This window comes from Pezoporus flaviventris, unplaced genomic scaffold, assembly GCF_033815535.1.
Source record: "Pezoporus flaviventris isolate CSIRO_AGI_PZ_B2104156 unplaced genomic scaffold, CSIRO_AGI_Pfla_v1 ptg000145l, whole genome shotgun sequence".
NCBI lineage: Eukaryota > Metazoa > Chordata > Aves > Psittaciformes > Psittacidae > Pezoporus > Pezoporus flaviventris.
In genome coordinates, this window is record NW_026892693.1 from 195,953 (window position 1) to 208,997 (window position 13,045).

The 13,045-nt window shown below is 46.4% G+C and overlaps 1 protein-coding gene across 1 annotated transcript; it reads left to right on the plus strand.

Moving 5' to 3' along the window:
- The first annotated feature begins 722 nt into the window (after positions 1 to 722).
- On the plus strand, positions 723 to 1,682 carry LOC133282897 (olfactory receptor 5AP2-like). Its single transcript, XM_061479257.1, has one exon. The coding sequence runs from the start codon at positions 723 to 725 to the stop codon at positions 1,680 to 1,682; it is 960 nt and encodes a 319-aa protein (XP_061335241.1).
- Positions 1,683 to 13,045: the final 11,363 nt, after the last annotated feature.

Here is a 13,045-nt window from a genome sequence, read left to right on the forward strand (position 1 = left end):
AATCTTACTCTGTTATAAAGAAATGTAACATTGCAGATCGTCAGCAGAATATAATCACTAACAAATCAGCCTTTGGAATCAGCCTGTTATAACACCAAGTACTTTTGAAAGCAAGCAACTTAATGCCCATGGGTTTAGGATGTTTCAGCATGCTGGAGCTCAGAAACTTATAAATCATGTATTTATCCATGTGAATATTGTCTGTTGTGAATGATCTCAAATATTCTGATAAATGTGATTTGGTGACTGGAATGACAACTAGAAGCCGAGGAAAATTTCTGGAGGTCATTCATGTGTAAGCTGGGATTTCACTGGGAATGTGTCTTTTCCTTGCTTCAGGTTTCCGTTCACTCCTATGAGCTTCCTCTGAGGTGTCTTCTGACACAACTTGCCTCTAATCGTAAGGTGATTGAAGATCTGATTCTTTTCTCAAATATAAAGAACCAACGTCTGTGAATAAATCCAGAGTTCTAATTGTCCCAGCATAGAAATCTGAAAAATGGCATTTGTTGCTTCAGTATGCTCTTTGTTCTTTTTGAAATATCTCAACATAAAACCATAAAGTATATATCATTTGGGTGAAAAAAATGTAGTAGAATATACTAAAATGTAGTAGTTAAAATGGTCACCAATTAGAATTAGGTATGGTCCAAATATGAATCTCCATTTTTTGAATGTTTTGATGTTTCTCTTCTTTTTGCCTCAGCAGGGAACACCTGGTCATGGGAGGAAATCACACCCAGAATAAATTCATCCTGTTGGGAATTACAGACAGCCCAAGTCTGCAGACCCCTCTTTTTGTCTTGTTTCTATTGATTTACATTGTCACTTTGGTGGGGAACGTTGGCATTATCACATTGGTGCGGGTGTCTCCCAGCCTCCACACCCCCATGTACTTCTTCCTCACCCATTTTGCCTTCACTGACATCTGCTGTTCCACAGTCATCTCCCCCAGGATGCTGGCAGACCTGTTATCAGAGGACAAAACCATTTCTTTCTCTGGCTGCATGATGCAGTTCCTCACCTTTGCTTTCTTTGCTGCTGTTGAATGTTACCTCCTGGCCATGATGGCCTACGACCGGCACGTTGCCATCTGCCATCCCCTGCTTTATGTGACCATCATCTCCAGACGCATCTGCTGGCAGCTGGTAGCATCAAGCTACCTATTTGCCTTCCTCACTGCTATCATCTGCACATGGTGCGTGTTTGGAGGTTTCTTCTGTGGTCCCAACCACATTGATCACTTCTTCTGCGACCTCATCCCAGTGCTAAAGCTCGTGTGCTCCAACACCCACAGCACTGAGATGGTCATCTTTGCCTTTGTCACCATCAACATCTTGGGCACAAGCATGACCATTGTGCTCTCCTACATCTCTATCCTCCGCACCGTGCTGAATACGTGTTCAGCACAGAGCAGGGCCAGAGCCTTCCACACCTGCGCCTCCCATTTGATGGCTGTTGCCTCCTTCTTTGGGTCAGCATTCTTCATGTACCTACAATCTCCATCTAGCTACAGGAGCCTGGATAAAGTTGCCTCTATTATCTACACTGTGATCAACCCCATGCTTAACCCCTTCATCTACAGCCTGAGGAATAAAGAGGTGAAAGGGGCTCTGGCAAAGTGCGGGAGGAGGTTGTTCTACCACTGGCAAAATAAAAGAGTTCGGTCATCAAGGACATGAATAAATCAGCCTTTGGAATCAGGCTGATAAAACATCAACTCCTTTTTAAAGCAAGCATCTTAACGCCCATGGGTTTTGAATGCTTCATCGTGCTGAAGCTCAGAAGGGTCCAAATGTCCAATTCACCAATGTAAATTGTAAATTTTTTCTGTTTGAATGATCTCAAATAGTTTGATAATTGTGATTTGGTGACTGGAGTGATAATTACAAGCCAAGGGAAATGCCCAGAGCTAATGCATGTTTAAGCTGGGATTTCACTTAGACCGGGAACTCACCTTGCTCCGAGTTGCCATGCACTCTCCATGAAGTTCCGCTGAAGTGTCTTCTGACATACCTTGCCTCCAAAGGGAAAGTGAACAAAGATCTCATTCTTTTCCCAAACCTGAAAACACATGATTGAATAAATCCATAGTTTCAGTGTCTCAGCAGAGAAAACCAAGGAAGCCATTTCTGTTGCTTCAATGCATTCCATGCTCTAAATACCACAACTTAAAAACATAAACCATATAAAATTTCTCTTAGAAAATAAAGTATGAATATACTAAAATATGGCAGTTATACAGGTTAATGATTGCAGTAATAAATGGTCCAAAAGCAAATCTCTATTTGTAATTATTTTTGAATTATTTTTACCTCAGCAGGTAACACCTGGTCGAGGGAGGAAATCACACCCAGGCTAAATTCATCTGTTGGGAGTGACAGAAATCCCATGTGCGCAGACCTCTCTTTTTGTCTTGTTTCTATTGATTTACACTGCCACTTTGGTTCGGGTGTCTCCCAGCCTCCACACCCCCATGTACTTCTTCCTCTCCCATTTTGCCTTCACTGACATCTGCTATTCCACAGTCATCTCCCCCAGGATGCCTGGACACATTCCTGTGTAACATTATCTAGGTGTTCCTGCTCCGGCAGGGGGATTGGACTAGATGAACTTTTGAGGTCCCTTCCAATCTGTAGCATACTCTGTGTGTGATGCTGGCAGACCTGTTATCAGAGGACAAAACCATTTCTTTCTCTGGCTGCATGATGCAGTTCCTCACCTTTGCCTTCTTTGCTATTATTGAGTGTCACCTCCTGGCCATGATGGCCTATGACCGACACGTTGCTGTCTGCCAGCCCCTGCTTTATGTGACCATCATCTCCAGCAGTGTCTGCTGGCAGCTGGTAGCATCAAGCTACTTATTTGCCTTCCTCAGTGCCATCATCTGCACATGGTGCGTGTTTGGAGGTTCTTTCTGTGGTCTCAACCACATTGACCACTTCTTTTGTGATGCAGTCCCAGTGCCAAAGCTCGTGTGCTCTGACACTCACAGCACTGAGATGGTCATCTTTGCCTTCATCACCATCAACGTGGTGGGCACTAGCATGATCATTTTGCTCTCCTACATCTCTATCATCCGCACCGTGCTGAGGATGTGCTCAGCACAGAGCAGGGCCAGAGCCTTCCACACCTGCGCCTCCCATTTGCTGGCTGTTGCCTTGTTATATGGGACATCATTCTTCACGTACCTACAACCTCCATCTAGCCACAGGAGCCTGGAAAAGGTGGCCTCCATCTTCTACGCCATGGTCAACCCCATGCTCAGCCCATTCATTTACAGCCTGAGGAACAGGGAGGTGAAGGGGGCTCTGCTGAGTTGCAGGAGAAGGTTCTTAAACCACTGGCCTGTGGGGCACTAAAACAATGGCATTCTCCCAATAATCTCCATGATTTGATGTAGGTTTTCCTACAGTTACTGCACAACAGTCAATGACAGTATTGCATGAGAAACAGTTGCCCCAAATCACATCATCATTCCTCTGAAGGAAACCAAGAGTAGTGGAACCTTAAACTTGAATTCACTTTGCAGTCACCAGCTTGCATGAAGAAAATACCCTCAATTACCCCAGGCCTCTTTCCCTCACAGGAAAGGCCAATCAGGTCTATTCATTTATAACTTTTCTCACTGGCAAGTATCTATTTTTCTTGCAAGATTCTTGACCTTGTCCCTCAGCACCAATAAAATTCCTCACTCTTACCTGCGAGTTCTTTATTAAAGCTGCTGGGGTGGGAGGGAAGAGGAAGTGTAGTTTTACATTTGCTTGCTGAAAAAGAGTCACAGAAAAGGTTTCAAAAGATTCATTGCGTTTGTTTGTGCCTTTCAAAGAGAAGAAGCTGTTGGGAATCAAGGTCTCAAGCTCCAGCTTTGAATATCAAGGGGAATCCCTCCCCAGGCTGCAGCTTCACAAGAGATTTCACTTTAAGGCAGAAACTGTGGACAATATCATTCATAATACAGGATGATGAATGGTGCTGAGGCTACCCAGTGTTAAGGATAATTTGGGCACATTAAGGGGTGATCCCATTCATTTTAAGGGGTGTTTTACATTCTTCTTAAGTGCCATTTACTTAAATGGTGCGATCCATGGAATTCCATCACGAGACAAGCACCTACATTCCATGCCCATGTTTAACTCTTGCTAGTGCACACCAGGAAATACCAAACAGTGTATTTCATATAGGAGTTAAGACAGTGGCTCATTTCCATAGATGAAAGACAATCCTGAACACAGAATCGATCCTAACCGAGAGCTGTCTGGGTCTCAGAGAAGCCAAAACACACCGATGGGGGAAAATATCTTTCCTTTACCTGCTGTGAGTGGGAATTAACTGATGTTGTGAGCAGAACACGGATGGTGAACAATCTCTTCTGTGTGCTCTGGCAAACAGCAGCAAGAGATGAGATGTTGTCTATTGCCTGTGGGAAAGTGGCTTCAACCTGTGCTCAGAGAAGGAGGCAGAACCAATATAATCAGAGGCTAAAGAGCTTGGCAGGACAGAGACCTTTGATATCATAGAATCATAACATCATAGGATAGTTAGGGTGGGAAAGGACCTTAAGATCATCCAGTTCCAACCCCCTGCCATGGGCAGGGACACCTCACACTAAACCATGGCACCCAAGGCCTCGTCCAACCTGGCCTTGAACACCACCAGGGATGGAGCATTCACAACCTCCCTGGGCAACCCATTCCAGTGCCTCAGCACCCTCACAGGAAAGAATTTCCTCCTTAGATCCAATCTAAACTTCCCCTGTTTCAGTTTGAACCCGTTACCCCTTGTCCTGTCACTGCAGTCCCTAATGAAGAGTCCCTCTGAGTTTCAAATGATGAAGATACTTGTATTTTGAAACATGTTTCTTACATGTATTAAGCTATCAGTGAAACTTGATTGAAAGACATTTTCCTATGGTGTTGCTATAATCTGTCATCCTTAACTGGTACTTACCTGGCAGTCACAGTGGTTCAGTCATTTTATATACTCAGATTTCATTGCTTAATTACTTCATTTCAAAATGCACTAAAGACAAAAAACTGGGGTTGTTTTTCCTGATCTGTCTTCCCTTAAATGTTTCAATCCATACTTTGCCCTAACAGGAGATTTTTAATTCAGTATTCCTGGTTTATCTCCGAACACTTTTGTTGTGACCACAGCGAAATGGGGTTCTGGTGAGGGGATGAATGTTTAAAGAAGTAATCAGAAATGGAAGTAAGAGGTGGGAAAATGCTTATAGAAGGGAAGTAAAATAAGTCAGCAGCGGGATAAAGCAGCTGCAAAGTCTTCAACCCTGCTCACTTCTTGCTGGCCTGAGTATCATTGTAGTAGTAGCACTGGTACACTGTGATGTATCACACTGTCACAATGCCACAAATAGCTCAAGGAATGAGGCAGAAATGACAAAACATTTCTAACAAAGTCGAACTGCCCTTTCATGTACCTTTAATTGACTCAAAGGAACATTAAAGCTTGCTGTCATTGTGCCAATTGGTGCACACAAAACTCAGTGAGCCTCAAGTAAAATCATGAGTGTGACCACAGAACCCAGGTTTGGTGTTTGTACACTTGGCTTGTGCTGAAGTACACGTTGTGCTTCATCCCTTTGGGTTGGGAGTGCATCTCCTCTGCCTCCATGGCTCTCTGGGTGCAGTTGCAGTGGTGATCTCCAGGCAGAGTGATCAGTGGGAGAGATCAGGGGGGTTTAAGTTCAAGCTATAAAAACCATTGCCATACGCAGGGAGATGAAGTGATTCATGTGCACATTTGAATTTGGTTACAGCACTTGGTGCTTCCAAGTAACTGCAATCCTCAGTTATGCAAAATCATGGAATCATGGAATGGTTTGGGTTGGAAGGGAGCTTAAAGCTCCTCCAGCTCCAACCCCAACCCCTTCCACTGGAGCAGCTTGCTCCAAGCCCCTGTGTCCAACCTGGCCTTGAGCACTGCCAGGGATGGGGCAGCCACAGCTTCTCTGGGCACCCTGTGCCAGCGCCTCAGCACCCTCCCAGGGAAGAGCTTCTGCCTAAGAGCTCATCTCAGTCTCCCCTCGGGCAGGTTCAAGCCATTCCCCTTGGCCTGTCCCTACAGGCCCTGATGAAGAGTCCCTCTCTTATTCTATCTGAATAAGTTGCTTCACATGTTGTGTTCTCTTTTCTTGAGGGAATTGTCCAAATGTCTCTATTTTTCATGAAAACTCCATCAGAAACTTTGATTAAAAGCTTAGAAAGTGAGCATTTCACTTCACACCAACTTAAATTAGATTTTGACTGGTTGCCATTGCATTCATTCATTATTCATCACAGTTCTTTGCAGAAGACCACGGTTTCCAAAGGTGCTTATTTTAAACCACAAATTTATTCAGTTTGTCATTGTACAAGTTCATGTTCTTCCAGCAATTGTACAGTTCATTAAACAGAAATGGTGTGTTTGGATTAAATGTTAAAACCCCTCCATCTACTGTTTCATTTAGAGCATCTTCCCCCTCAATAATGCGATGACATACAGAAGGGGATGTGACATGGTCAAATCCACAAAGCACAGACCTGGTACTGAGCATCCAGAAAGGAAAAGATGTAAGGACCACACATCCCAGGAAGATTTTAGTTGGGACACACTTCTGGCCACATGCTAACCTATGTGTGCCTGTCACAGGTCCTTAGCACTGCTCCAGCTCACTTACACGGGATAAATGTATTGGATGCTCATATCAGGTATCACAGAGTCCCAGAGTGGTTTGTGTTGGAAGCGACCTTAAAGCTCATCCAGGTCCAACCCCTGCCATGGGCAGGGACCCCTTCCACTGGAGCAGCTTTCTCCAAGCCCCTGTGTCCAACCTGGCCTTGAACACTGCCAGGGATGGGGCAGCCACAGCTTCTCTGGGCACCCTGTGCCAGCACCTCAGCACCCTCACAGTGAAGAATTCCTTCCTCAAATCCAATCTGGATACCCCCTGTTTCAGTTTGAACCCATCACCCCTTGTCCTGTCACGCCAGTCCCTGATGAAGAGTTCCTCTCCTGCATCCCTATAGGCCCCCTTCAGATACTGGAAGCTGCTCTGAGGTCTCCAAGCAGCTTCTCTTCTCCAGGCTGATCAGCCCCAACTTTCTCAGCCTGGCTCCATATGGGAGCTGCTCCAGCCCCTGAGCATCCTCGTGGCCTCCTCTGGACTTACTCCAGCAGCTCCATGGCCGCCTTATGTTCCCTGCAGAGAAGGACTTGGGGGTGTTGGTGGATGAGAAAATGAACATGAGCCGGCTTCAGCGTGCGCTCACAGCCCAGAAACCAACCGTGTCCTGGGCTGCATCCAAAGCAGCGTGACCAGCAGGTCCAAGGAGGTGATCCTGCCCCTCTGCTCTGCTCTCGTGAGACCTCACCTGGAGCATTGTGTGCAGTTCTGGGGTCCTCAACATAAAAAGGACATGGAACTGTTGGAACAAGTCCAGAGGAGGCCACGAGGATGCTCAGGGGCTGGAGCACCTCCTGTATGAAGACAGGCTGAGAAAGCTGGGGCTGTTCAGCCTGGAGAAGAGAAGGCTGCGGGGAGACCTCAGAGCAGCTTCCAGTATCTGAAGGGGGCCTATAGGGATGCTGGGGAGGGACTCTTCATTAGGGACTGCAGTGACAGGACAAGGGGTAACGGGTTCAAACTGAAACAGGGGAAGTTTAGATTGGATCTAAGGAGGAAATTCTTTCCTGTGAGGGTGCTGAGGCACTGGAATGGGTTGCCCAGGGAGGTTGTGAATGCTCCATCCCTGGCAGTGTTCAAGGCCAGGTTGGACAGAGCCTTGGGTGCCATGGTTTAGTGTGAGGTGTCCCTGCCCATGGCAGGGGGTTGGAACTGGATGATCTTAAGGTCCTTTCCAACCCTAACGATTCTATGATTCTAGGATTCTATAGACACCAAAACTGTATCAGAACTGCAGGGGATACCAGAGCTGTATTGAACCTTTGGTCCTTCCCTCAGATCTTCAAGCTCGTTTGGGATGAAGAGTTATCAGCCAGGCAATGGAGACAGTGGTCACTGCCTTACCTCAAGGCTGAGCCTCCTTTTTGTGGGCACTACTTTCATTTAGCACAATTTAGACACAAAACACCATGGTGCTGTCTCAGTCCTGCTATTAAATAACTGATACTTATTTGGATGAATTCTTGACTACTCAGTCCATGCTTAAGATCACCTGAACCTGTCTGAAGAAAACCATTCGTTCCCCAAATTCCTTCTGGCTGCATCAACACCTCCAAGACCAGTTCTGCAGAGACCTACCCAGGAAGGTAGATGAAGAGACATTATAAAACCCTTAGGAGAAATATTAAATGATAACCTTGTCCCAGACATTTAGAAAACACAAAGGATGGGGCAGATAGAAGAGAAAACCAAGCTATGAAAATATGGGGAAGCAAGAAAGAGAAGAATGTAGATGGCTTTAGATGTTTTCAATGTCAACCTGTTTTTCTGCTGGAAGGCACCAGACTGACAGTCCAGGAGATGCACTGAAGGAGGGAAGGAAAGGATTTCTTTGTGGTTTTGAATGTCTTTCTTCCTCATTTTGCACTGGGCTAAACCAAAGGCTTGTGAAGTGGGAAATTCAATATAACAGCGGGAGAAATAACCCTCAACCAAATTTAAAAATGAAGAATAATTATAATTCAAAGACTATTGAAAAGAACTACATGAAGGCAAAAAGAGGCACTAAGAATACCTGGGTGCGCTTGTGCAGGGTGAAAAATGCAGCTTGAAGTCCCAGATGCAGACAGCTGGGTACTGCACTTGCTCCATCAGCTTCGTCAGGGGAGCCAGGCCAGCAGCCCCTTGGCTGTTCAGGGGGAAAGGAGGACCCAAAATCCTCCCTCCCAGCAGCACTCAGGCTCTTTACACCCCTACTTAAATTCTCAGCAGAGCAGAGGCTCAGATATGACTTGTCCCCATTTAGCACAAGGGCTTTGTTGACCAACAGACTGTCAGAGCTTTATTTCTTAGAATCGCAGCTTGGTTTGTGTTGGAAGGGACCTTAAAGCTCCTCCAGTTCCAGCCCCTGCCACAGGCAGTGACCCCTTCCACTGGAGCTGCTCGCTCCAAGCCCCTGTGTCCAACCTGGCCTTGAGCACTGCCAGGGATGGGGCAGCCACAGCTTCTCTGGGCACCCTGTGCCAGCGCCTCAGCACCCTCCCAGGGAAGAGCTTCTGCCTCAGAGCTCAGCTCAGTCTCCCCTCGGGCAGGTTCAAGCCATTCCCCTTGGCCTGTCCCTACAGGCCTTTGTCCCAAGCCCTCCTGCAGGTTTTTTGTAGGCCTCTTCAGACACTGGAAGCTGCTCTGAGGTCTCCACACAGCTTCTCCTCTCCAGGCTGCACAGACCCAATGTTCTCAGCTTGGCTCCATACAGGAGCTGCTCCAGCCCCTGAGCATCCTTGTTGCATCTCTGGACTTGCTCCAGCAGCTCCATGTCCTCCTTGTGTTAGGGACACGAGAGCTCTATCAAATCCTCTTGACCTTCCCCCAGTTCGTCATTGAGGAAATGCTTATAAAGCAGGCAATGGAGACAGTGGTCAGTGCCTTATGTGAAGTCTGAGCCTCCTTTTTGTGGGCACTACTTTCATTTAGCACAATTTAAACACAAAACACCATGGTGCTGTCTCAGTCCTGCTATTAAATACCTGATACTTATTTGGATGAATTACTGAAGGCTCAAGTCACGATTGAAACCACAGGAAGCTCTTTGAAGAGAACCGTTCATTGTGCTGGTTCTCAATAACCTGCACTTGCTGTGTGATCTCCTTATCTCTAATAATGACCAATAATGAGCAGTAATGACCAATAATGGCCAGTAATGCTCAATTCCATAATCACATATCCCACATATTCCTTCCTTACCTCCACAGTACTGAAGGGCTCCAAATGTGCTTTCAAACCCTGCAGAGATGTGGCAGCAGCTTTCGCTCCCACAGCCTCCTCAGAGCCCCCTTCACCTCCTTGTTCCTCAGGCTGTAGATGAGGGGGTTGAGGGCTGGGGTGAGGATGCAGTAACACACCGACACCAGCTTTCCCTGATCCCATGAGGATGCCTCATGAGGCTGGATGTAGGTGAGGATCCCGGGTGCGTAGAAGATGGTGATGGCAGCCAAGTGGGAGGTGCAGGTAGAGAAGACCTTCAGCCTCCTCGTGGCCAAAGGGATCTGCAGGACGGTGCGGAGGATGTAGGTGTAGGACACCAGGATCATCAGGAGAGAGACCATGGCAATAAACACAGTGCTGTAAACCTGCAAGACCTCATTTGTGCTTGTGTCTGAGCAGGAGAGCTGCAGGAGGGTGGGCAGCTCGCAGAAGAAGTGGTTGATGCTCCTGGCCTGACAGAAGGACAACCTCCCCGCCAGCGTGATGTGCACCAGGGAGGTGAGGAACCCGATGGTGTACACCAGCACCATCATGCCATAGCAACGCGCCCTGGTCATGGCAGTGGTGTAGAGCAGGGGCTTGCACACAGCCGTGTATCGGTCGTAAGCCATTACCCCATAGAGAAAGCTCTCACAGACAAGCAGAGCCAGGAAAATATACATCTGGGCAAAGCAGCCCCAAAAGGAGATGTGGCTTCTCCCCAGCAGGAAGGTCTCCAGAGCTTTTGGGATGATAGCAGAGGAAAGGCAAAAATCTATGCAAGATAAGTGGCTCAGGAAGAAGTACATGGGGATGTGGAGGTGGGGGTCAGTGTTGATCAGCAGGATCATCGTCAGGTTCCCCAGCACCATTAAAACATAGAGGGATAAGAAGACACTGAAGATGGTGGTTTGCAGCTCTGGGGCATCAGAGAAACCCAAGAGGATGAAGCTGGAGAGAACAGTGAGGTTTCCTGTCTCTGTCATTTCAACAAGTTGATGGATTTGGATTGAAATGAAAGGAATCAGTGAAATACACCCCTACGAGAGAAATAATGTGGAAGTTTAGTTGGAGTTTAATCCATAAAGTAAATGCAAGGGAAAATGGTGTATTTGTAATGCTGTATTTCTGTCTGTAGCCCAAGATCTGAAGTCAAAGAGGTGAAGGAGCTCATTACAGAGCCTGAAATTAGAAGAGAATAATTTTACCATGATTAATACACACATCACTACTGAAACACTGCAAAACATCATGTCTATCCAAACGTAATACAATAAAATCAAAGAAGTGCATCTCCAAATGTGGAAAGAAGAAAAGATTTTGTATTTTCTTCACTGATTTCTAGGAATTCTAAGGATTTTTTTTCTCCCTTTTTTGTATTTTTCAGAGTGGATCAGTGCTCTTCTGTAGATTCATTACTTGTGCTGCATCGTTTTCATCACAACACAAAGCCATGTACTTGACATTTGTTTTACGTTCTAAGTTTATCTGCTTTTGAAGACCCCCCACCCTCCATAATGTTAAGGGAAAGCAGTGGTCTTGGCTCCAGCAGAGCTTTGCTGTGATTGCGGTGAGCTGCCTATGACCAACCCAAATATGCACCTAAGGGTGTAAAATATATCATATATAAACCAAAATTTTAAGGCTTTAGCTTGGATATTTTTATCTCCAGCATACAATGCCTCTGCAGATGAATTATTTAATGGAATGTCAATCTATGAATGGCTACATCAGTGCTAAAATACCCCTAAATCTGTAGTAGATGGGGTCAGGAATGTGGGTTTTTGAAGTAAAGCCACCCTGTATTAGGGCACTTCTATTCACACTGCAGGCTATCATAGTATTGTTTGGGTTGAATGGACCTTAAAAGTCATCCAGTCCAACCTCCTGCCAAGAACCCCCACGCTGCATAAGGTTAAGGGAATGCAGTGGTCTTGGCTCTAGCAGAGCTTTGGTGGGATTGCAGTGAGCTTCCTATGAGCAAACCAAATACGCACCTAAGGGTGTAAAATACAAAAACCATAAAATATAAACCACAATTTTAAGGCTTTAGCTTGGATATTCTCATGCTAAAATATCGCTAAATCAGTTGTAGATGGGGCCAGGAACCTTGGTGATTTTGAAGCAAACCTACCCCATACTAGTGCACTTTTATTCACAACAGGGTTTATCATAGAACGGTTTGGGTTGAAGGGAAACTAAAGCTCACCCAGTCCCAACCCACTGCCACCAACAGGGGACCCCTTCTACCAGAGCAGCTTGCTCCAAGCCCCTGTGTCCAACCTGCCCTTGAGCGCTGCCAGGGATGGGGCAGCCACAGCTTCTCTGGGCACCCTGTGCCAGCGCCTCAGCACCCTCACAGGGAAGAGCTTCTGCCTTAACTCCAACCTGAATTTCCCTGTTTCAGTTTAAACCCATCACCCCTTGCCCTATCGCTACAGTCCCTGAAGAAGAGTGAAATTCAACATGCCATCAAGCATGTGAGAGGCAGCAGGACCAGGGTCAAACTGGACCCATCACCCATCAAACCCTTTTGTACCTGCTTGGTTAAAGAGGAAGGTGGTGGTGGATGCAGTGCCTGCAGCTCCTCCTGGAGCCCATGGAATGGGTTGAAGGAGAGATGCCTGGGAGCAGGATGCTCCAGGCTGGCTGGTGGAGGGGTTTTATCTCACAGGAGGCATTACCTCAGAGGCTTGTGTTGTGCAAACTGTTCTCCCAAAGGACCCTCCTCCATCGGATAATTAGTTTTACTGGATCAGCAAAACAACCTCTCAAGTCCTCTCTCCCCAAACTCCATCAACACCTCCAAGAGCAGTTCTCCTGCAGAGACCCACCCAGGAAGACAGGCCCAGGACAGTTTGCTCTGTCTTTCCCCATCTATCACATACCTCTTCCTTTCAGTGTTTCCTGAGGAAGCCCTTTCCATCCACAGAGATCATCTAATATTGCATTGAAGGGAGCTGAAAACAAGCACAACAAAGCATCCTCTGTGTGAATGGTTTGCGCTGGTCATGGGGAGTCCTTTCCATCACATGCATTTATTTCCATACTCTTTACTAGTGATTGTACAAGACTTTGGTCAAAAGCATTGGCTCAAAACGTGGCTGCTTTGAGGATATATCAGGATGAAGTCAGATTTCCCAGCCTTCATCTGAAGAATCCTGAGTGCCGCTGTGT

Bases quoted from the DNA above. Each gene is read 5' to 3' on its own strand.
- LOC133282897 (XM_061479257.1), top strand. From the start codon at position 723: ATGGGAGGAAATCACACCCAGAATAAATTCATCCTGTTGGGAATTACA.